Source organism: Prunus avium, chromosome 2, assembly GCF_965620075.1.
Source record: "Prunus avium chromosome 2, drPruAviu1.hap1.1, whole genome shotgun sequence".
In the NCBI taxonomy this organism is placed as follows: Eukaryota; Viridiplantae; Streptophyta; class Magnoliopsida; order Rosales; family Rosaceae; genus Prunus; species Prunus avium.
Genome location: NC_142285.1, coordinates 44,376,887 through 44,401,382, shown reverse-complemented (window position 1 = coordinate 44,401,382; position 24,496 = coordinate 44,376,887). Strand labels below are relative to the sequence as shown.

General features: G+C 36.6%; 3 protein-coding genes across 4 annotated transcripts; all 3 read right to left on the bottom strand.

Moving 5' to 3' along the window:
• Positions 1-1,509: 1,509 nt before the first annotated feature.
• LOC110758576 (maltose excess protein 1, chloroplastic) lies at positions 1,510-5,684 on the bottom strand. 2 transcript variants are annotated; one of them, XM_021960468.2, is made up of 9 exons: positions 5,110-5,670; positions 4,558-4,713; positions 3,934-4,224; positions 3,742-3,831; positions 2,784-2,885; positions 2,597-2,715; positions 2,386-2,448; positions 2,226-2,287; positions 1,510-2,062 (listed from the first exon to the last, which is right to left on the bottom strand). In XM_021960468.2, exons 1-9 carry the CDS (start codon positions 5,377-5,379, stop codon positions 1,980-1,982), a joined length of 1,236 nt encoding a protein of 411 aa, XP_021816160.1. In that variant the 5' UTR covers positions 5,380-5,670; the 3' UTR covers positions 1,510-1,979. The 2 variants fall into 2 exon arrangements, with proteins under 2 accessions (XP_021816160.1, XP_021816161.1); XM_021960469.2 differs by lacking the exon at positions 4,558-4,713 and having other exon boundaries at positions 5,110-5,684.
• A 443-nt stretch (positions 5,685-6,127) lies between these two features.
• Positions 6,128-10,796, bottom strand: SIGA (sigma factor A). The gene is made up of 10 exons (XM_021960466.2): positions 10,452-10,796; positions 9,047-9,922; positions 8,447-8,645; positions 8,240-8,332; positions 7,988-8,116; positions 7,801-7,854; positions 7,641-7,718; positions 7,462-7,524; positions 6,701-6,813; positions 6,128-6,437 (listed from the first exon to the last, which is right to left on the bottom strand). The coding sequence occupies exons 2-10, from the start codon at positions 9,745-9,747 to the stop codon at positions 6,329-6,331; spliced, it is 1,539 nt and encodes a 512-aa protein (XP_021816158.1). The 5' UTR covers positions 9,748-9,922; positions 10,452-10,796; the 3' UTR covers positions 6,128-6,328.
• Positions 10,797-13,347: 2,551 nt separating this feature from the next.
• On the bottom strand, positions 13,348-24,204 carry YAK1 (YAK1-like protein 1). Its single transcript, XM_021960454.2, has 18 exons — positions 23,374-24,204; positions 21,019-21,218; positions 20,297-20,450; positions 20,113-20,222; positions 19,908-19,977; positions 19,711-19,793; positions 19,543-19,621; positions 19,413-19,453; positions 18,709-18,831; positions 17,860-18,010; positions 17,429-17,543; positions 17,227-17,309; positions 17,063-17,137; positions 16,522-16,596; positions 15,605-16,428; positions 14,526-14,678; positions 13,766-14,058; positions 13,348-13,594 (listed from the first exon to the last, which is right to left on the bottom strand). Exons 1-18 carry the CDS (start codon positions 23,524-23,526, stop codon positions 13,518-13,520), a joined length of 2,859 nt encoding a protein of 952 aa, XP_021816146.1. The 5' UTR covers positions 23,527-24,204; the 3' UTR covers positions 13,348-13,517.
• Positions 24,205-24,496: the final 292 nt, after the last annotated feature.

Here is a 24,496-nt window from a genome sequence, read left to right as displayed (position 1 = left end):
TGCTTTTAAATTATTTACTGTAGTGTCCTTAAAACTATGGTCAAATCCTACATTGCCCCTGGAAGTCAAAGTGGTACACATTGCCCCCTTGACAAGGTTTGTTCTTCCAATTTGCCCCATGTCCTCATCTCCATTCATAACTTTGTTATTTTTTATGAGTGGCAGGGGTACTAAGGCGATTTCGTCCATGTGATGTGGCTATTACCCACCTCCAACATGGACTAAAAAAATTAGTAAAAAATACTTTACCTTTAAATAATTTTTAAATTACAAATCCAATATAACAACGGGCACGATTGGCAGGTTGAGTTGCATGAACGACCACGATTGGCCAGACGGGCTTGATGGGTAGGGAGGGTTGGTGAGCTCTCGGAGAGGGTAAGAGAGATTGGCCTTGAATGAAGTAGATAAATACAATAAAAGAACAAGGCTACTAATGAAAAATTTTGATTTTTTTTTTTGTACATCTCAAACTAAATTCAATAATAATCCGATCTGAATCCAATGCTTAACCAATATGGATTGATAAATACAATTCGATAGTCTGAATCCGATAATTCAATTATAAATGGATTGGATGGCTTGAGGTATATCCAATTCGAATTCGATCCATTTACAAGTCTAGCTGGGAGTGGCTCTCCATTTGGGATTTTTTTCAATTTTTAAACTTTTTTTTAAATTTGTAATTTTAAATTAAAGAAGAAAAGTGGATGAAAATATATACACGAACATATAGTATTATTTATAAACATTAAATTGTCTTATGATAATTATCATAGCTTATTTGGGAGTGTTTGGATACCAACTCTTTTCAATGCATAAGTTATTCGTCCAAAAAACAGGGCATGAATTGAAAATTACATAGAATTCTAACATGACGAAATTTAAATTTTCATTATTTCAATTTCTGGCAATTGAAAATTTTAATGTTTGGATTTATGTATGTCGAATTTTGTAAACGACAGAATTTTGTAAATGGCAATATGAAAATTGTGAAATGACACATATTTTGGTGAAAATTAAACTCGGGAATTTGATACCCTAATTTCCACAATTTTCCCCATGTGTAATTTAATAAATTCCGTGCTTAAGTTGCCAAACAAGGGAATTGTCAATTTTTCCTTCTAAATTTCCGACTTTTAATTAAATTCCGAGTTATTTTCCCTCATCCTAATGAAAACAATACCCCTTTTAAAACCTTTGACATGAACAACCCCCCCCCCCCCCCCCCCCCCAAAAAAAAAGAGGAAAATCCACAAAAGGAAAAAGAGTGCCTCCCATTTGCCATCAAAACCCGTGTGGAAGAGAGAAAAAAATTAGAAAACATTAGGATGAAAAAAATATGAAGAAACTAAAGATGAGGAGGAGCTAGGGGCACCAACCTCTCCTCTGCCCATCGGAATTAGACCTAACAACTGCATGAGTTTGGTGTATTGTAATACAAATATGACGGTATGACTGTCGCATCGAAAAATTACTCCTCACACCCGATGCAGCACTATATAAGAATTTCTACCCAAAGAAACTTAATTGGAAATTTCTAAATAAATGTGTAGGTTAATGTACAGCCTGTTTTATAATCGACACAATTGTGCTGCCCAAAAGAAAGGGGGGCTGCAAATCAGGCAGAAAACGGTGTGATTGCCTGTGTGAGGTTGCTGGAGTTGTGTTCTCGGACATTACCAAGCAGACCACTGTAAAGATAGGACATGGAGTTTTACGTACATTATTAATTGGAATTAGACTACACGTTATCATCAGACATTCTACCAGATGCATTATTCATGCCACTGTGAGTAATAAATTTCCAAGCAGCTGTACTTGCGAGAACTCTTGCCCAACTGCAATGACCGCAACAAGAATCAAGCATTGACATTGCAGTGGAGAAGATTTGTTATATCTCATGCCTTGATATTGCCATACCAGATCGCTTTAAGATCTTTTGGGCTTTTTGGCAGTATCACCTCAGACTTTTGAATTTAGGATCCAGAAACTAACTCTTTCAGAGATGTGAAAGGTGAGTTGTATCCATAGACATCAGCATCTCTCCATAGAGCCATTCCTGTAACGAGAAGAATATCAGAGCTCGTTATGCCGAATGCTTAATCAGCCTAAGCATAAAGTGAGAAAATGTTCATATTAGATTTGATTATTTTCTTTGCCGATACTATCATTTTTCGGAGGGTGATGATGTAAGAATTGATAATACTGGAAAAAGAAACAACCTATCCACAAAATCAAACCAGCTGTTGCTGCTAAGAAAAATTCCTTGCTGATACTGTTGAAACTGGAATTACAAATAAGATACCGTTTCTTAGTAGAGATCAAACTTTCTACCAAAAGAACATTAGAAACTATGAATAACCATAAATCAGGAACAATTACCAATACAAGCACACGATATTCCCATATCCATAAAACAAAGAAGCCCAGGTAGAACCAGTGAACCTGCAGTCATTGTTTACCGTTATTCTTACTTAAACTCAGTAATATAAACCCATTATTAAATCAACAGATAGATCAACCACTAGAGCAGTTTAAGAAGTACATTGAAAAAGATAATTACCATTTCACAAAAAAAAGAAAAGATAATTACCACATAAAATCACGAATAAAAAGGGCACGTGGGATCATAAGTCCATTCCCAATCATTGCAAGCAACATCGAGAAAGCTGATAAACCTTTGATGTTGTCAGGATTTAGGAAATTTGTCCACTGAACAGAAAGCACCAATTGTTGTCAGATGTATAAAAAAATTAACACTAGAAATTCTAAAACAGTACCATTTGCGAAATTGGCATCCACATGAAAAGAAGTGTAGCTGTCCATCCAGATATAGCTCCAACAAATTTGATGCCTTTTGCAGAGAGCTTCCCCAATCGCGCCTGCAAATATAAGCAGATTCTAAAAAGATGCACGATAGAGTGTCCTCCTGTATTTCTATCTTAGCTTTGCAAAGAAAGTTGAGAAATTAAAAGGAAAAAGAGTTAAAAGTTTTTCTCATTTCAGATGATAAACAAACAAGCATCACTCATGTTAAAGACAAGAGGTTAACTTCAAAGCAGGTCCCCTTTAATCAATTGACTATGTCATGATTCAAGTAACAGAATAAGATTCTTTGACTTAAAAAGTAAACAAAATAAGCATTTTTAAGACCTACCCATTTAATGCGTCCTCTCAAAAGGCAAACTTACACCGTAAGCAAAAGTCAATTGATTTATATCCTACAACGATTTAAGTGGTAAAGGTCTGTGATTAATTATTTTCATATAGTTATCATACTATCATTATATAAAACAAAAGAGATATTTAATTCCCCGATCAAAGGACTGTGATCCGTATTACTAACAGACAGCGAATAAGGAGATCTCAAAACAACTTCTGGTTCTTTTTGGCATACATACAATGATTGCATCACCGAGTTTTCTAGTCTAGTCTTGATTTTAACAGATTGTATTTAGACCTAGAAACCACCAGAAACAAAAGAGGCCATTAACAGATCTACTCCACCTGATGAAACTAGGAAATGCATTTACATATAAGGCATATGAGAGATCACTTCAAATGAGTGTCTTATTTAATCAGTAAATGACAAATATTTAATCTCAGAAACAAGGAAGTTCATGCACATTTTATGTGTAACACTATCTACATGTTGATCACACAATTTCTGAGGAATTATATCTTAATACATCAAAGGACCAAAAGTCAAAATATAACTCAACATGGGGCCAAACTTACCATAATAACGGCCACCAGAGCAACAAGAAAAGCAAATACTCCAGGCAAGATACTGTTGGGTATATACGGAACAAACGTAGACCACATAATCTGTAACAAAATTATTAACAAGAAAATCAAATGAGAGAGAGAGAGAGAGAGAGAGAGAGAGAGAGAGAGAGAGAGAGAGAGAGAGAGGGTAGAGAAAATCACTTGGGGAAGAACTGATAGCCCGCCAACAGTAATAAAATCTTCCCAGAAGCGCCAGATTCCAGCATTAAGCAGACCAAAGTAATTCAAGAAATTCAAAACAAGACCAGTTGCCACAACCACGGAGGTGATCACAAAGTAAGATAGAGGCATCGCTTCTGCCATGGAAAGTTGAGCAAAAACCGCATATAAGGAAATTACACCCAATGTCTGCACCACAATCGCCTCCTTCTCTCTCTTCTTTGCAAAATATGAAAGCAGTGAAAGGTTTCCAAGCAAACCAGTAAACATTCCCTGCATTTACAACATTCCCTCCCTTAGGTAATTAAAAGCCTATGAGCTGTTTGGTTGCTGAGATGTGTAAGAAAAGAAATATGTATGTTCAAATCTTGCACGTTTAGGCACATAGAGCTTGTAAGTATTAGAGCATAGTCAACTTAGCTAAATGGAATATACGCTATATTTTTATTGAGACAAGTTTTGTTTCTGTCTTCCTTTTATTGTTGTTTTGGTCTGACTGGGACAAGTTTTCAGCTTGTAAAGGGCATCTAAGATAATAGCCAAGAAAATAGAAATCAGAAAAAGGCGCTGCTATATTATAACAAGTAAGCCGGTGCAATGTATTACCAGCCATGGGACTGCCAAAAGTGCAGCTTTATTTCCTGCCAGAAGATTTTGGGCATTGAGTATGATCTGAGGCATTTGCAGTAACAGAAATGGGATATTTGATGCACCAGAGAATTTTGCTGTCCAGGAGTCCCATTGCTCGAAACTTTTATTGCTCTTGAATTTCACCAATCCATTGCAGAGATTCCAAAAAACAATTTTGAACCATCAGCATTTTCAGCCCAAATTGAGGGCTCATATGAAATTTAAACGGAAATCACTACATAAATTGTTTGTGTATAGGTTTGGTTACTGGGAAGAGCATAGGAATCTGAAAGAAATTGAAATTATATGTTGACTTTCTTTAAAAGAGAGAATAAATTAAGAAAAAGATAGCAATAATTAATTGAAGTTTGAAATTGGAAAAAAATAACGGTTTACATTGTTTTACATAAATACGCTTACGCATAGGCAGAAAAGTAGTGAACAAAGTGCAATTGTTATGGATTACTATTAGGAATGCATTGCTGAAATGCGTAGTTTGTGTATGAGAGAGAGAGAGAGAGAGAGTACCTGAACCTGATGATGAAGAGGGTGAGGGACGTCAGAGTCGAGAGCGCAGAGAATTCCGCGCCGAAGCAAGGTGTGGGTGTTGTAGTAGCATTGGGCGGAGACGGAGACGGATAGAGAGTTTTGTTGGATCAAGGAATATTTGAGATGATGATGTTGCAATTGTACTTGCAGTCCAGGTGGCTTGCTAGTGCTACCGCTACCGCTACTTCTTGTTCTACTTCTAGTTCCAGTAGAGGAATAGGAATAGGGCACCACTAGACACTTGGCCATTGATTTCTTTGATTTGATAAGAGAGAGAGAGAGAGAGAGAGAGAGAGAGAGGTGAGATTGCACTCTTAACTCAAGAACCGAGCTCAGAAAAGAGAAGAGCAACCCAACACTTGCAGGTGGATATTGGGGGTGTGTCAGATGTGCGTATCTCCAGACGACACGTGGAAAATAGATATTTGTTTCTTGCTTTTGCTCCTCCTTTGGGCTTTGGTATTTGGTATTCGGTATCGCAATAACACGATATTGCTGTCCATGCGTGTATTAGATATTTAACGCAAAACGTACGTTTTAAGCAAGAGAAAAACTTTCCTAGATCCAAAAGTTCAGGAATTAGAAAAGGAAAAGGAAGAATTGGAAAGCGGAAGGTGAAACTTTTTCGACATTTACACATCATTCAAAATTTGAGATACATACTTGCACCTCCTCTCTTTCTTTTATCTGAGTTTACTACCATTTTGGGTAGAAAATGGAAAGAAAAAGAAAATACTTTTAAAAAACTGTTGCAGCTAATTTGGCTCGGACTCTTCCCAGGTTTGTGCATAGCAGAGAGAGAGAGAGAGAGATAGAATAGAACTTACTTGTCAATTACAAAAACTTATGTAGGTCAGACTTATCATGAAACATTATTGCTTGCTTGTGTATATGAAATGAGCAGGCCTGTAGATCAAGGCGCCGGGGAAAATCCTTATCATCATAACTAATAAAAACATGACCAACGCTTAGATAGTTTCTCTCCAAAGATAATTCATGCAAAAAATTCTGGGCTCCAACTTATGAGCTCTTAGTGATTGATTTCTGGTCTTGTTACAGAACGTTTAGGGTCAGGTCATGGATCCTCTCCTTCCTTCTATACTATCTCAAACCTGAAAACAACTTCAAGGTACAATTGTCTCGTCCTCTCATGTATATATGTACATGCATTGTGGTGTCTCAAATACAACAGACCAAATTAATGTTTCAGTAGCATGGCCTCCATCTCTCTTTTCCTCGCAGCATGTTTCAGTTTCTCTAGAGCAACAAGTCCAACTTGCCTAACTCTTTCTCTGGACAATCCTATACTGAAGAATTGACATAATAACATAGTCAAATCAAGTGGATGGAAAAGTTAGATGCATGCAAGAAGCAAGTGGAGATTGCAAACATGACTGGCATTAAAACTTAAGGTAGTTTGAAGAGAGAGCTAGAGGTTATCTGATTGTTTTGATTTTATGGCATACAGAACAGAGACCATAGGTGTTTCCAATCATGTGCACTTCATTCCCTTTTGCCCTTTTGACTACAAAATATTAACATCTGGATTTAGGCTCTTGTTTGGACTCACCGTTTGCTAATGTCTTCCCAAGTAAGACATTCATTTTCCAGACCATAATAAAGCCGTATGATCTCTCTCTCCCGTTCCCCAAGCATAATATTTATGAGCTTGTTTACTTCTTCCTGCAAATATACATCACTGGCACAGTTAATTTTCTCCACTACTCTTGGAGTACGACTACAGAATTTAGAATCTTTTAAAAATTCAAAATTCAGAAACAAACATGTGATGTAAATGTAATACACACATAGACACGCATTCACTGCCCTTTTCCCCAATCTTCCAGCACACACACACACACAACATATGTGCACACACAAGTAACTCGAAATATGATCTCTCTGTCAACACAATAATAATTCTTTTAAGGGTGCATTTTAAACGGTGTGTTTACAACTACCCATATTCTGAAGGAAAACAAAAGGATGAGTGCCATATACCAGCTCCAGTGCCAGTGCTGGAATCCAACCAAAGAAAAGGATGAATAGTCTCTTTTTATTTTTATTTTTAACTCCCATTTTAATTGAAAACCAAATTAACTAAAAAATGAGAGGCAAAACTGAAAGCTTCTGCCCTCTAAAAGGTGAGAATTAACATTTAAGATAGAAGTATCACTAGTTTTAATGAACTTTATAAGATCAAATCAATGCGGTTTTTCTTTAAGGACCTTTAATGGGATTTTTTGTGATATGCTTGAACTATCTCCTTTTGATTACAATGGTTACACTTTGGCATGTTGTTTTACATTTTTCATGTATTCCTCTTCTTACCTTCAATGCCCACGCATCCACCCCATGCCATGGGATGTTCTCAAGGCGATTATCTGCAATGTACTGTAAAAGATTTATAAAGGAGAAGGTCAATTACGAGGCAGAAAACTGGCATGCATGGAAATGAAAATTTACTAAACTGGAATTGCAAAAATTGAGGTGATGTAATCAACACTTACACTATGATGAGTTTCTCCTGGAAGGCCATTTAAAGAGGGGAATGCGTCCCTATCAAGTGAGAAAACCTTACTGATTGCCTACATATTATAAAACTGCATGGTGAGCGTGGAGATAACAACATAGGAATGCATAAAACAGAATAACACAAGCATTTAGTACCTCTGTAGCATTCCTAACTTTCTTTTTGGACATGTTCAGGCTTTCTGCGATCCTCTGATAATGAAATGTAAGCACATATCAGGCAAGAGCAGAGTGATAATCAACAATATTGTGGTAATTAAAAATGAAGAAACATTGGAATTTATGGTAATCAACAATTGCTTGCTATAATAACAAAAATACTTACATCAATTGATGGAGTTATTCCTTTCTCTTCCAATCTAATTTTTGCATTTTTGATTAAACCTAACCTCTCATGCAAATGTGTAGGCAGTCTTAAGGTTCTGGAATTTTCAACCAGTGCTCTTGAAACACCCTGAGGATATAAGGAAAAAGTATCCAGGGTTAGTTTTTTCAATCAGTCAGTTTTGCATGATGATATCTGCTATATATTGCTACCCACTATATTTACCATTTCAAGGGAAAACATTAGCCTTACCTGACGTATCCACCAGTAAACATATGTAGAAATTTTGAACCCCTTCGAAGAATCAAATTTCTCAATCCCACGCAGTAGTCCGATTAACCCACCCTACATGAGAGATTATGATATTCCAATCACGTTCTGTTCAAGTTACAGTAGTTTGGTTCATTTGTTGGATATATATCGGGGCCTCATTGTTGAATTAAAAGAACAGAAAATAACCTGGATAAGGTCAGCCATTTCAGTGCCCATATTATCATATCTTTGAGCAATGGACATGACCAAACGAACATTGCTCATTGCCAGCTTCTCTCTTGCCAAAGAACATTCAATCAACTTCGACTGTAATTGAGCACGGGAAATCCTCAAGGAAGTTGCAAGTTGTTCATCAGAGGGCTCACATCCCAATCTCTCCTTCAGTCTGGAGATCCGAATGCAAGGATTAGGATTAGAAAGAAAAACCACCAGATAACAACGATTTTCTTTTTCTTTTTGCATGAGGAACCAGTCTCCATAAGGTTGAACTTACTCAGAAGATTAATCAATTAAAAGTTTCAGAAAAATTAAATACACACACCCACACTCCTCACCCTGTAAAAGAAAAACTACCTGCTCTCTGTGGATAAGTTTGATAACTTAGCAAGTTGAAAGGGATTTGCTTCATGAAAAAAGCAGCATACTTCCTAGAGTATATCTAGTTTTTAAACAATAAATCAATGCTTCAGCGTTTATCCTATGATCACTTTGAAATTCTTTTCCTGGATATTGACCCACTTACTTTAGTACTTATGATTCACATGATTTAAAGGAAACAGTTATAACCTTGATTTATGCTCCTCTACGGAAAGACCAACTTTAATTTTCTTTGACAGGTGTACAACCTCAGTGTGAGTCAGCAAATCCTCACTTAGAACACCCTTCACATAACCCTTTACACGATTCTGAAGCAGCTCCGGACTGACAATGGCTCTCAAAGGCTTATTGGTGCTAGGGTGCATTACGCAGGTGCTTTTGTTAAAAGTTTTCCTCTTGGTACTAGTCATCCTCCTTTGACGAGCAGATACCCCAGAACAAGTGACTGGTATCTTCTTGTCAGTTGTTTTTGATGTTGAATCCCTTAATACTTTTTTCTCAAAAGAAAGATTCCATTGTTTTTCCAGCATAGACTTCTGTAGCAAAAGAAGTGCTTCCATTGAATATTCAAGATCAGAGCTTTCCTCCTCCAAGTCGTTGAGCTCCTGAAACCATTGCTGCGTGGCTGATGAAGGAGCAGAGGCAGTATGTACATGTTCTTTCAGAGCCCTAATGGACTGTTGAGGTCGATTCGAAGATGGAAATCTGGAACTGCAGTTGGAAGGCTTTCTGGCAGTGACAACATTCTTTGTTGAAGAGAAATGGCAATGTAAAAACCCATGATGATCATTGAGATGAAAGAGCTTTTCTGTGATATCTGAATAATAGAAGGAAGAATTCAACAGCCTCTTCCCCGTACTAAGACCAATAACAGCAGCTGTGGCCATCATATGGCTTCTTCTTTTGTTTATACGATTACCATAACAATTTCTTAAGAAATCAAACCCACGCAAAACTTATGTTCTCTTGTTTTATGATAAATATATAGATATAGATATAGATATAGATATGCTTCACTACACTAACGCAAGCAAAGCAAGTGGATTGGTTGAGTTGCTCTAGGATCTGCCACAAATCAATTAGTAAGACTTGCGGTTAGTTATAGAAAAGCATAAGTAGAAAAAAGGAAACAAAAGAATTAAGCAACAAAAAAAAAACATAAATGAAGGGGGAAAGATTTCATGAAATGGTTTTATTTTCTGCCCCAACTCACTGTATCCAATTCAACCAGATTCCATAGTAATTATGTGTTGGCTGTTGGTACTTGGTTTGGTAGGTACAACATGACACCATTCTAATTTCTAGGTGCCATATGAAGGTGAAGAGAATATCAAAACATTTCATGAAATCTCTCGATTTCATTCAAGTGGCATTGGGATTGATGGGTGGGAAAGTGGTAGGTCTTCCTAGCTTCAAATCTTGTCGTTTGAAAAAGAAAAGAAATTAAAATTGCAAGCCATGAGGAGTTCAAACGTTCATGCAATCAATCAGCTTTTGATTTTGATTTTGATTGCAGCGTTTTTACGACTCGACTCGAATAGGAAGGAAGGAATTGAGTAAATGAGAAAGTTGATTGATATGAAAATAAGCGTACCTGAATTGAATGAGTCAGTAGACGCAGGTAGGGGAAGGAAATGTTGTTTCTATATATGTATTATTAGCTGACCGAAACAAGAGAATGACGGTGAACCCAAAGTTAGCACAACGGCATAACAGGTGGGTGGAGTGGGGAGGCTGACAACTGAAGCTCTGATATGGAAATGAATGGTTTTTTTTTTTTTTTTGGCTCTTTTTTTCTCAAGTTTGAATACAAATTAGAGAAATTCGATATATTGCTAAAGACAGAAATAAAAAGAAAAAACAAGGGGCGGAAGAGGGGGTTTAGAGATATGGGATGGAGGGATGCTATTGGTTGGAAGAGATTGGGTCCGGCTTTGTGTGGTGAGCGACCTGCCATTTGATTTATGTGTAGACTAGGCACAACTTCTTCTGCTCTCTCTCTCCTCCTCCTCTTTCTTGATTTTTTTTTTTTCAACTTTTGATATTTCGATTTTCTTTTTTTGTTTGTTCATAATTTGTTCCTGTGGATGCCCATGATTATTTGACGTTCCAAGAGCCAAAAACAACGAGCATAACAACTGCATATGTGAAAAATGGTTGGACCCGCCGCACCACACGTCACCACTTAACTATGTTAACCAACTATGCTTTACATTTCACACGCTCGCATTGCATCCTTAAAAGAAAGCATGCTCCAATCCTCTTTTTGCACATGCATCGAGTTTTAATAACGGTGGTGAGGGTACATATCAGGTTAAAGTGATGAGCAAAAATGCTCCCTATCTTCCATATGATGAAGCATTTATTAACTAAAGTGCTAAAAGACTACCATTTATTATTAGGGTTTAGATATGAAACTTATCATTTAAATACAAAACCCACTCACTAGATGCGGCAGTTATCCCCACCCCTCAACCCTTATTACTTTTAAAAAATAATTGTTTAAATATTAAAGCTAAAATATAAATCGGTATGATAAGAATCATTCTCATTAAGTTATTGGGTTGTTTGCTTAACAGGAATGGAGAAAGTAAGGAATCTGTATGATAAGAATTATTCTCATTAACCTAAACTAAATTGATCACTCAAATGCCATGCACATATAAATATATATTTTCACCTATGTAACTTGTAAAAAAGCAAATTGACAAAACTTTATTTTACAACTAATATATAATATATGATACTATATGACGAGTGATGAAAAAAAAGTAGTATATAATAATATAAGGAATATAATAGAAAAAAAAAATTTAAAAATATGACAAAGTGATAAGAAGTATAACAAGACAAGTGCAGGCTAGCAACCAAGTTGAAAAGGGAAAAATTATGCTTTTTCCAACAATGATTAATAAACATCTATTAAATTTTGCCTTTTTCTTCATTTTTCTTGGTGTGAGTTTTTATTTTTCTAGGGTTTGGGGTGGTTTGGAATTATTGTAAAGTGATAAGGATATTTTTGGAAGGTAGTAAGATAAAAAAAAAAGTAGTTTATCCGATTCCTAGTTTTGAGGGAATGTAATTACGGATTTTGAGATGGAACTCACACATTTTTTCATTTCTGATTGCAAGAAAACGTGGGGGAAGTGAGGAATAGAAATCATTCCCTTTCTTTCTATACCCATTACTAATGCATAAAGCAAATAACAAAGTCGTACATAGGATCACTTATGACAATTAATTTAAATGAAATAATATATATTTTATGTTTTTCTATCTAGAATAAAGTTTAGTAAGATTTCAAACTGCTAATAATACCACCACAAAGTTCACTTATTTTATAACTCCAGTTACATACGCCCTTTCAACTTTCTACTTCGAGTCGTGGTTTAAAACATAACACAAGAACATCTTCAACTTTCTACTTCGAGTCGTGGTTTAAAACATAACACAAGAACATTGGGCACTACGACACCTGAATTTGAATACGAGCCAAGCAAGCCAGACGAAAATAAGAAAAGCTCACATTACTCTTATTACGTAAAATACAACTAGCTTAAGTTATAAACAGAGTCATTCGACTAAACCACACCAGAGAAAAAAAAAAACTAAATAATAATCGTATTTATCTTCATATGCAAAGATGAGAATAACAAGCGGGAAATGCTAAACAAGAATAAAATCTTATTGATGCAAAGGAACTATTGGTATCTTGCTACAATTGTCGTTCTGTAGCAAGCCTCACAGATTATTGGGACCTGGCTGGAGCCCAGCTTATGAAGCAGGTGTAATACGAAGAACAAAAAACATTCAAATGCAGGAAAAGAAACGTATCCATAATACTCTTATGAAAAAAAAAAGGAATAATAGTCACTATCATTCAAACAATAAATGAAGCAGTAACCACTTAAAGTTTAATAAATACATAAGTGAGCACTATTATGCCACTGCATTACAACACTGTTCCCTTCACAATTTTGCACAACATGAATTACTAAATTCTAAGCTTCTTACACATCTCCTTTACTCAAACTGAACAAATCCTCAGAATTGTTCATATTATATATCTAAATATATAATTAAAAACAAATTTCAGCTTAACTCACTTACAACGCGGATTTAGCGAGCTAGTCTCACAAAAACCTCTAGTTAACCTTGGACTCTTTCTTTTTCTTTTCTTTTTTAGGGGGGAGAGAGAGAGAGAGAGAGAGAGAGAGAGAGAGAGAGAGAGAGAGAGAGATCAAATTTACACCAAAACAACCCATGGTAAATTCTGAACTTCATTCATCAATTTACACGAACTCTTGAAATTCTTTTCAGCTGCTGCAGTTTATCTCAATAACTAGGTTAAATTCCTTCAAACACATAAAAATCCATTTCAGAATCAGCACGATACCTAAATTAAATTTCTGGCATTTGATAAACATATGAGAAGACTAAAGCCATTGAGGAAAGCAATACTAATTGCATGAAATGTAACAAGACCAAGAGAATCATTAACCACAAATTATATTGTGCAAGCACAATGAATGAGCATGATCTGTATGTGGATTTTCGTAGCATGAGCTCACTACCCATGTGAACTATTGAGTACAAGTTGTACAATGTTCTTGCCAACTCTCAGGATCTGATTGTTCACAGTAAAAAACTAATTCCAACATTAGGCAATCCTTCCATAGTCCTTTCTTCCTCGGGATGCAGGTGGAATGCTAGTGACAGGATGACTGGCTCTACGCCCTACAATAGAGTGCCACAATTAGTTTAAATGTTCTCAGCTCCCCAACCCTCCATTCAATCCCCCTTCTCCCATAAACACATTAATAGTTTGACAGATTTTGTTTACTAGGATGATAGCAGACAAAGGAAAATGGAGGGTAGAATGGCTTATGATGTGAAGTCAGAAAGTACCCCATGACATGCCGTTGCCGAATGAGCTATTTCCCGGAGAAAGTGGGCCACCAGAATTAAAATTGGGAGGAGGAGCCTGCACCTTCATATGATTCCAATCACCAACACGAGAATTGGTGGGTCTTCCTTGACTGGACCGCTGATATTGCTGTCCCAACCGGCTTGGAGAATTTTGTGATATATGTGGAAAATGAGAAGGTTTTGGCAAGCGTGCGTATCCAGCAAGTGGTTCATTAGTTGAAGGAGGGCTACCCACCTCTGCATGTGAATACGATTGAATGGGCCCATTTTGTCTGAAGAGATGGTAGACAATTGTAATCAATATGCAGAGGGACCAAAGAAATAAGAATAGGAGAAGAAAGAACTCTATTCCAAAAGACAAGTACGGAAATGTGTCAATTGTAACATTCTGCCTCTTCTCATTAGGAAACTTGTTCATCATTAGAAACCTCCATTAATAGCAAATAGCACAGTAAAGCATTTTGCAGGAGGAAACATTTGAATATATTGTTGCAGATCCATCCCCACATTTTAAAACAATACCGAAGACTACATCAGTTATTTGAAATATACTCGTATACATATAATTTTCAGCTGAGGAAAACAAGGCAAGTAATTATCTCATTGCAGATCAATCCACATGAGTTAGTGTTACTGCAGACTCTACAAACTGCATCAGTCATGTGGTAAATACTTGTATACATAAACTTGCTCACGTAATTTCAGAATAACTAAGTGATAGATAGACGATACAACTTACCTTTGAAAGGATAGGCCTGAGCTCGTATTTGACACACGATTAAATCTTCCCGCCCCAACCAATTTTTCTGCAGAATTAAGATGCATGCCTTGGCTGAACTCAGTAGTAAAGCAGCTAACATCTGAACCATCTTCTTGCAGAAGAAGTTCATCACTGGAATGAGAATGGAAAGACAGAAGAAAGAAGAATGCACATTAAATTCAGAAGAAATACGAGGTTGATTCAAGACTTCAACAAGTAAACCAACTGCTTGAGTTGAGCCTAGATGAAAACCAGTGAGGAAGCCCAATGAATGGTTAGCAATGAAATTGGCATTCAACTTTAACATCTTGCTACGTAGTAGACACTCCCATTATGGTCAAAATTATGTATGGATAAACCAATATAAGGTTTGCTTAACGATGGAAACAATGCAATAACTTTGTACTATATCATTCTTGATTAAGATGCATGTTGTTGAAAAAGTGAAAGATTACCATGACTGGCTTAATTATATGGTAGGAGATCTTATAGGTCACAATGAAGAGAACCCAGGCTATGATCATTCCCCAACCATGCAGTAAGCTTCATGGAACTAACAGTTGGCCCTACGTCTTTAAGTTATCTGGTCTAGCGCCTTTACAAACTCAGAAAGGGGTCAGCGAAAGGCTAAAATTGGGTCATGCTGAGTCATAAAACCATCATCATATAGGGTCCTACTCTTATTGAGGCTCACAATTAAAGTTCTCTGTATGCTTGATACCTAAATTTTGACTGCAAACATCTATTAATGAAAGAAAAGCATGCAGCACACTCATAGGAATCATATCTTTGTAGCAACTAAAAGATGGGAAACTTAGTAAAAACACTGTCAATATTCAAACATTTAGTTACCAATATATATATATATATATATATATATATTCTTAGGCCCTAAATGGGGATTATAATAAAACTTTTACCCAGAACGGCCAGTCTTAAAATAGAAAAAGATGAGGGCTTAGAAATAAGTATTAAACAATTAGAGGTTTATTGCTAAAATAGTGTTCCTTTTTGGGGCTTACTGCTAAAACCCCTTAGAAGATATACTGCCCACTTACCTATAATTGGGATCCCAATCCCCAGGATCAGGCAATGACAGGCTAGCCTCGGGCTTTTCATGAGCCACTCCCGTGGTATTTGGGAATTGCATATTGGAACCAACTGTGAAGGAAGCTGGCATGCTCTGAATGGCTAAGTAACCAGGAGAAATACCACTGCCTCCTCGCTGCTGCTTCCAGCTTCCAGCATTAGAGCTTAAATGCAGATGTGATGGTGAACTACCTAGTATTTGAGAGTTCCCCTCAGCTTGGCTAGAACTGGTGCCGTCAGTTGCTTGCCCTTGCCAGTGTGAAGATGAACTCTCTTGAGTTTGAGAACCTCCAGGATATCCCCAGCTTTTTCGTCTATTAAACTGGCTAACAGCAGCCATCTTTCCTAAAGGTGATCCATGACAACTGCCTCTTGCTGGAGAAGTGGGACCATAATGTCCTGGCGAGCCGGCAGAAACTTGACTGTAGGAGCTTGGTGGAGTAAATTGTGAAGGACTAGTGCCTAGTGGCAGAGGAGCAAAACTTCCTGCCGAAGGACTCATACCAAGTCCATTTCCATGTGAATATTGAATAATCCTCCGTCTTGCATCCGGGCTACTTCCGAGCATCGGCACATTGCCTTGTGCATGCATGTTCATCCCAGATGGGCCAACTGGAGAATAATAAGCGAACACATTACTAGTATCTCCATAACTTCCATAGCTGCTTCCTAGCCCAGTACCATCATTATAACTACCATGGCTTCCTACACTGCCGTAGCTATTAGCATGTGCATATGGCACCACCTGAAAATGCGGGCTGCTATGCATGGAGACTCTATTTCTGCCTGGAATCTGAAGAATCAAAGTACAGTTATAGCTGAGATGATTATTATAGACAAGCTAAAAATAAAAGCAATGGCATATTTTTAGGAGCAGCAAGCTTACATTAGGAGAGAGACCAGCAGCAAACCAATGGCCCCCACCAGGGTGATGATCCACCCTTATGTTTTGAGCAACAGGCTAAGGGAAAATAAGAGGACAAGGAGGTCAAAGACAAAGAAGAAGAGAGATAAAGAAAAGCAGTTAGTATTATATCCTGCAGAACTTCTAACGCAGCCAATAACTAACTACTGCAATAAGCAACCTAGTCCTGGTACAAATTTCATAAGTATGGCTGAAACTCAGGAGGTAGGATGAGGCGATCCTCACTCATTCAGTATGAGACTCAAAAGCATATTTACAGATGTTAAACTACAGCTAGAATATAAAACCAATTTAAAATCAACTTTTCATCACTACCTGCATATTTCATTAACAAATATATGTATACAAATTACATTCACTCACAAACTAAAGCAATATCAGATTATGCCAAAACCTATCACATTAATCGATGTATCAATTAAGAAGAAACCAAGCACAATTACATTCGATATCTGAGTGTGGCTTGAAAAGATTTAAATAGTTCATAAATGGGCCCACTTACCATGCGAGGGGTCTCCAAGGGAGGTTTATAAGGGCGTGTAAAAGGTTCCCCTGTAACAAAAGGGTGTTTTGAAGCCTGCAGGTAGAAGTCCAACTCAAAATCCATTTGCTTGTCATTATTTACAGTGTATCAGAAATAAAGTAGCAGAGATGACATTTAGCAACCTGAAAAGGCGACCAGCGTTTTGCAGGATCAAACTCAACAAGTCCCTTCAAAAAATCAACCAAAGCTAGTCGTATTTGACTTTCTGCACATATTTGATACCATGCAACAGCATTACTAACTTCAATAAGAGAAAGCAGTTAAGCATTAAGTAGAACTGCTTCAGTGTCGTCAGCTTTGAATATTCAAAAGCATAAAGCAAACCTTTAACCACGTCTTCCTTAGGTAAGTTCTTTCTATACGGATAGTTTGTAACAATTTCTTCGAGGTTCATACGATTAAAATACTCTTTCCCGATTGATGGTCTTTTCAACTCTCTCTGAACAGAAACCAGTGAGCATAAGAACTAAAAAGAAAATATTAAAATTCAGAGTATTTAAAAATATATATATTATGATAATTTATGAAACAAAAGAAAGAGGGGGGGTCAAGAATTACTAAAATCTTAGAATGGTTCCACCATTGTAAATTCAGAGAAATTTGAAAAGAAATATGAGTTAGACTCATAGATGAATCGAACCAATACATGTGTAATGTTCATCATTTGTTTCTCATTTCTCTAGCTCTCTATAGGATCCTTTTCTCCTAACCAACAGTTTCGTTTTCCAGAAAAATTCTATACTATAGAAACTTACAGCTTCATATTCTTCTTCTGTTAGTGCTTGATAAGCACTTTTTCCACTTGCAGAAAGTTCCCCGTTCTCCACATTGTGCACACTCCGAATGCACTTAAAGAACTTGCTCGTGTTTTTTGCCTCCTTAAGTACACAATCAGGGGGTTGCCCTCTACAATATGACAACCATAAAAAATATCAATTTTGAGAAAACGATAACCAATAACTGTGCTATGCATTATTCCTTTTTAATAATTTCCCATAGCTAACCCCCTTTCTCTTTTGGTTTCTAAACAATATCCCAATTCATTAAATGGTCTCTCCTCCCAGACGAAATCCCAGCCAATAATGAATTGGAGGCTAAAATTGGACATAAAGTACAAACTGTGAATCTAAAAATTATCTATTGGTCTAAAATTTAGGGAAAACCATGGGGGTTAGGATTTCAAATAGAAAATACGAGAAATCTTATTTGATTGGGACTCATATGGCAAGAAAATATTAGCTACGGAAACTCCAGTCAGAGGTCAAGGTTGAGATAAGATGAATAACAAAGAAAGAAGAGGAGAATAAAGAGCAGTATTAATATTAGGCAAAGTGATAAAGCTTTCGGGTGAAATCTTGATTCAATACTCAATAGAACTAATTTCATGGGAAAGAATCATAATTTTTCATTGGATAATTTTAAAACCACTGCAAAAGCTATATAAGCCCTTAATTAAACAGCATTTCATGAAAACAAGGGGAATCATAATGATAAAAAAGTAAACAAAGAAACCGTAAAAAATCATGCATATCATAATCGTACCTAATAAATAAATGAAATTAGGTCCCTTCCTTAAATTACTAACACAAAAGAAAAAGGCATACCCAAGTATTTCAATCATTCGCCTTAGGAGGTCAAATTCTGAAGCTCCTGGGAATAATGGCAATCCCAGAAACAATTCAGCAACTATACATCCAAAGGACCACATATCAATAGAAGTAGTATATCTGGAAAGGGGTTAAGTACCACAAAAATCCAGATATAAAAAAGTATGAGCATAAAAACTGGACCCAATTTTAAACATCTAATCCATCAAATATGAAGTTAGAATATTATCTACAGATACAACCATCACTCTACATTTTCAGGACCACTAGGCTTAGATATTCTTAGGAAAGTTGCAGCCTGCAAAACAAATCATGAATATAAAGGCAAGATAGTAATAATGCAGCTCAGATTATTTTTTAGGCCAAAGTCGCAAGGGTCACAAAGCTTAAGCCAACTCCAGAAGTCGGCAATCCAAGGTCCAGCTGGAACAACTTAGACCAGACCAGATGTTCAGTTGGGACTGCAGTAACAACACTGTTAGCCTACTAATGTGATCTTATCAGGCTTGCACATTGACATTACCTTTAGAAAAATAAATAAATAAAAATTGATAACAGAAAATAAAAGGTCAACCTTAGATGAAACCCATAGCCAGGTTGCTGATGGGTTTGATTATGATTTTTCCCAACCAAGATCAAAACCAAAGAGACAGCATAACTAGTAAATTAATTACAAAACGTCACTTCATTTTCAAGGATACTGGTATCCAAGAAGAACTTCAGGAGATCTGTAGTAACGACTCTGCAGAACAAATGAAAAGTAGCATCTAAGAGACCCTTCTATGAAAGATAAGACTTCGATAAGCCTGGGCAGTATGCAGTGATGCAAACCTGAATGTAGGAGTAAACAGTTCGATCTTCCATGCATGCTGATCCAAAGTCAATAATTTTAATTTCTGCTGGCTTAACACTGTTGCATCAAGGGAAAATATGCAAAGATTAAAATGAAACAGATCTATAACAAAAATAGTCCCAAATTTATCATTAAAAGTAACTCACCTTGTGCACAAAAGAATGTTTTCTGGCTTCAGATCACAGTGAATTATCCCAGCATCTTTTAACAGAGCCAATCCCTGTAGAATCTATTTTAAAGGAAATATTACCAAAAGGGGAAAAGAGAGAAAATAAGGGTTAAGATATAGTAACGTCAAAGAGACAAAATGTTCAAAATCAAATACAAGCAAGAACTATCATACTTGTTTAGAAAACAATTGGACAATGGTCAGGGATAGTCCCCTGAAATGATTTATCTTGATAAGCTCATACCTGAATAACTGCAAAATGTCAAAACGATGTGCGGGGAAAAACTAAAACAACAATTACAATAATTAAGGGGTTAAATGGTGCATCAAGTTACATTGAGTTCAACTCACAACTAAATAGGTAGTGTCAGTGACTTACAGATTCGTATCCAGCAGTTCAAAGCAAATGCACAAATGACGATGATATACAAAGTGATCATAAATACGAACTATGTGATGCTTATCCTCAGGATCGTACTTCTTATTTAACTGCAAAGAAAAAAGTAAAGCAAACAGTAAGGAAGTGAACATGAGAGACCGACTGAAAAAGAGAATAGCATTACCGTTGTCAAAATGGATACTTCAACCAGGGCTTGTTGATAGTATGCTGGTTGATTTTTTATGATTTTCACAGCTACAAAGCTGTTAGTCTCTGGAACCCAGCATTTAGCAACCTGACCAAATGTCCCCTGGCCAAGAACATCTTTGACAACGTATCTGAAAAGAGCAAGGGGAAAAGCCATAAAAATTAAATACTAACTGAAAAGGTCTAAGTTAGTCTGATGTTGGGCCACCATGAGAAGTACAGATTACAACATAAATTTGTAAATACATTTGCTATCTCTGCCTTTCTTTTATAATTAACTACATGTTCCCATTTTTGTTAACTTTTAACTGTGAGACATCACAAGAACAAACTTGATGAATTTACAAGCACAAAGGCTTGATGAAATTTGAAATACTACCATGCTAAGCGCATTAGATAACTTATTGGAAATGGGCTCAACAATGTATATTAAGCAGCACGAAATAGCACATGGACTATGAAACATAGCATTAAACTGAATTACAAAGAAAAGAAGTGAAGCACACAAGATGCTATAATTCTATATAGACAAGTCGCTCTGATACCATTTTGGAAAACCAAAAAACAAGATCAAGTAAGGGATTAAATTTGAAAAATAAATTACCTTGAAACAAAAAGCAGTGAAGCAAAAACGAGGAACAGGTTCCTTTAAAGTCAGTCAACATAGCATGAAAAGAAAAAACACAGATAATAACACACCTTCGCTGCGTGTCTAGATTGACCAAGACAAAGTTTACAGTCAGAATAAGATCTGAGTTAACATTATCATAGCCATCGTTGAGTACTCCAATTGATGGGCTGGTCAAATATCTCTTTGGATTCAATTCTTCTGAATACTTAAACTGTGGATTGCATATATGGTATGTTTCAACTATGTCCTTGGTTAGCCTAGCCACAAACTGCACAATACAATGTTCTGTGTCAGCACAAAAATCTTCTTCAAATAATTTCAAGTCGAGACATATATACCCATGTACAGAGAATGAGATACAATGACATAATACATCAAAACATGCTGTATTAAATTATATCAAAACAATGTGGCCACTGAAAAAGAATTCCCATTGATGGTACCAATCCTCAGGAATAAACAGAACTCAGAGGCTATCCTTGTTTAAGTATAACAGCAGAATACCTACATTTTTTTGAAAAGGAACCAAATTTTATTGCAATAGACAACAAAATACAGAGAAGGCCAACATGGCCACAAAGAAAGAGCAACTAGACTGAACAAAACCCTAAGCTACTAGCAAAAGAACCCCAGTAGCGCACACACAACCTATAGCTAGGAAATGGCTGCTTTCCAATCCAGCCAAATAACCCTAAAGGAGATATCTCTAAAGACTGAAGAAGTCGAGGTCCATAGTGAAGAACATAGTCTAACTTTCTCCCATTATTCCACAGTTTTGCGACCTGCTTGGTCCTCAAAAATTAATCTGTTTCGTTCTAACCAAACCACCCAAAGAACAGCCAACACACTACAACCCCATAAAACATTGGCTTTCTTCCCGTTCCCAGGGATTCTGTGCATATTGGACAAGAAAGACTGGTAGTCCTTGGGCACAACCCAACTGACTCCGAACTCCCTAAACAAGCAAAACCATACGTTCAAAGTCACCGGGCACTGTAAGAAAAGATGGTCAGTCGATTCTAAACAGTTTTTGCAAAGAATGCACCACTGCAGCAGAATACCTACATGATTCTGTAAAGAATTCAATATGTAATTTTCCCCCTTAAATAGCAATTATTTGATACATACGACTGAATAACATTAACAATTCTAGTTGGGTGAAGGTACATATAAACCCAAAGTTAAATATAGTTCAAGAATCTTCAGCATTTTTATCAAAAGTTATAATCAAGTGAAAGATCAGAGTTGGCACTTTTTCACTCTTATCAAATGAAAATAAATTTGTTGAAGGATCATGCCAGCCTTGAAACTTTTTACTTCGATAAATTCACGTGCACCCTGACCCAACCAATCTGATCCATTTACAGCATTAGTATCAAACCCAAGGCCAAAAATGAAGGTCCGTGTCTCGAAAGAGATACGGAATTCACAGCTATTCGTAGCAATGGTATGCTATTAAAAGGTAAGTACAAAACTTGTGCAACACATTTGCCAACCTACTTATTATTTTATTACCTACTCAAAGAGTAGAACAAACAAAGAACCTTCTAAAGATTTCTGCAGTTGGGGTAAAGGAGAGACAGAGTGATAAGACCAACGATTTCTGTAGTTGGGGAAAAGGAGAGACAGAATACCTTTTTATTATGATAGACAGAATCTAATTTAACAGAGTGATATAAGACCAATAATGTGAAGGGAGGAATATACTTAGTACATAAGATAACTGATTTAAGCATCAACAATTGTGTTACAAGTCAGCATCTGAGACTTCCTTTCAGCAATTATAACAAGTTAGAGGAAACATAGGTAGTTGTATCCCATCACATAATTAAAAGCAACAATACTACAGGACTAGAATAGGACATGGGAGGTACACAAAAGTTCACCAATTCCTCTCCTACCATATACAACACCTTAAACAAAGCAGCAAAGCATTTAAAATGGCATCTCTGCTATGCCTGCCAATTTGCCAAACCTCTGCATAGGATTATCCTTTGAGCCTCTCAACTACATTATTACCCTTTTCTTCCCTGCGAGTTTGTTTCCTATTTTCTCTTTTTATTTCACTTGTATTTTTGCATTCTACTTTTTCTTTTTGGTACGATAGGCAACGCACTATCCTGACATTTCCAGGAAAGGCATTATTAGAATCAGAGCACCTCCTAAACTTTCCCAGTACACCCACTCCACCCAAAACAAAAATAAAAAAACACGGTTGTCTAGCAGGCTAATTCTTCACCCATAAGAATGGAAGCTCAATATGTAAATATATAATTGTACATGTATGTATGTGTATGAACGGGAGTTTGCAGGATGCAAAAGCTTCCGAAGATGAATAATTCTATAGCAAAGAGCAAGAAATGAAGTGAACGACTCATGGCACCACTTAAAAAATTGCAATGAAGAAGGGAAAAAATACTTACGGGTTTTGTGACAACGACACGCAAAGTTTGGGATTTGCTGTTGGGAGCTTCACTCTGCGTCTGCGTGGAATAGGGACTAAAGACGAGCTGGCTGGGACGCCACGAAGAGGCAGCCGAGTCTTTGGATTGAGGACTAGGGCTGAGCTCATCCATTGTCCAAAATTGAAAATCAAGCGCCGACCCAGAAACCGCCCATGCCCAGTGCCTCCATTGATCAATATGAAGATGATGATGATGATGATGATGATGATGGTGATGATATCATATACATATACACAATAGAACAACAGCAACAACAAACACACTTTTAGTCTATTACTGTGCTAAGGATGTTGAATCAGCAATTGGACGGACCTTTTGGATGCTCCAATTAAGCCCAAGACCCCACCAACCGATTCCAATCCCATCCTTCATTTCTCAATCCCGCAACATTACCAGCCCATCACCAGACGATCCATCAACATACCCAAAAATTATCAGATGATTCTGATTGTTCTGAGTTGCAATCAATACTCGGGGATTGGATTGGTATATACGAATAGAGCTAGTAAATACGAATCGGATTTCTAAGAGTACAATCTGGCCCTAATTGTATACGTTATACATGAATGCATTTACTTATCGGACGACAACAAGATATTAGTAGCAGCGGTCAGATAGATTATTGCAGACAGATGACGATAGTCGATAGATAAAGGAAGACGAGGATAGAAGATAGACGGAATTGCGATTTGGGGCTTACAAGAGCAAATAGCATACAAGGCATTAGGAATTTGTGTTATGTGAGGGACAGCCACCGTCTTTCTTCCTCCAAATGGGAGTTTCGGATTTTCTTTTTCTTTATTCTTTTATTTCAATATTTGTAAATTGTAAAGTTAACAAGTGAAGAAGAAGGGACTACGCTGCAGTTGGCTTTTCTTCTATTCTCTCCATTACTTCTTTGATTTTTTTTATTATTTTCCTTTTCATTTCATTTTCTTCTTACGAAAATCCAATTAAATGTTTTTCTAATCAAATTAATCCAATTAAATAATGGTTTATCGTTTATCTTTACGTTGGTTTTGTAGGAACTTATAGTTTGAAAATTAGGGATAGTGACCGATTTTCTTCAAATAATTTTGGA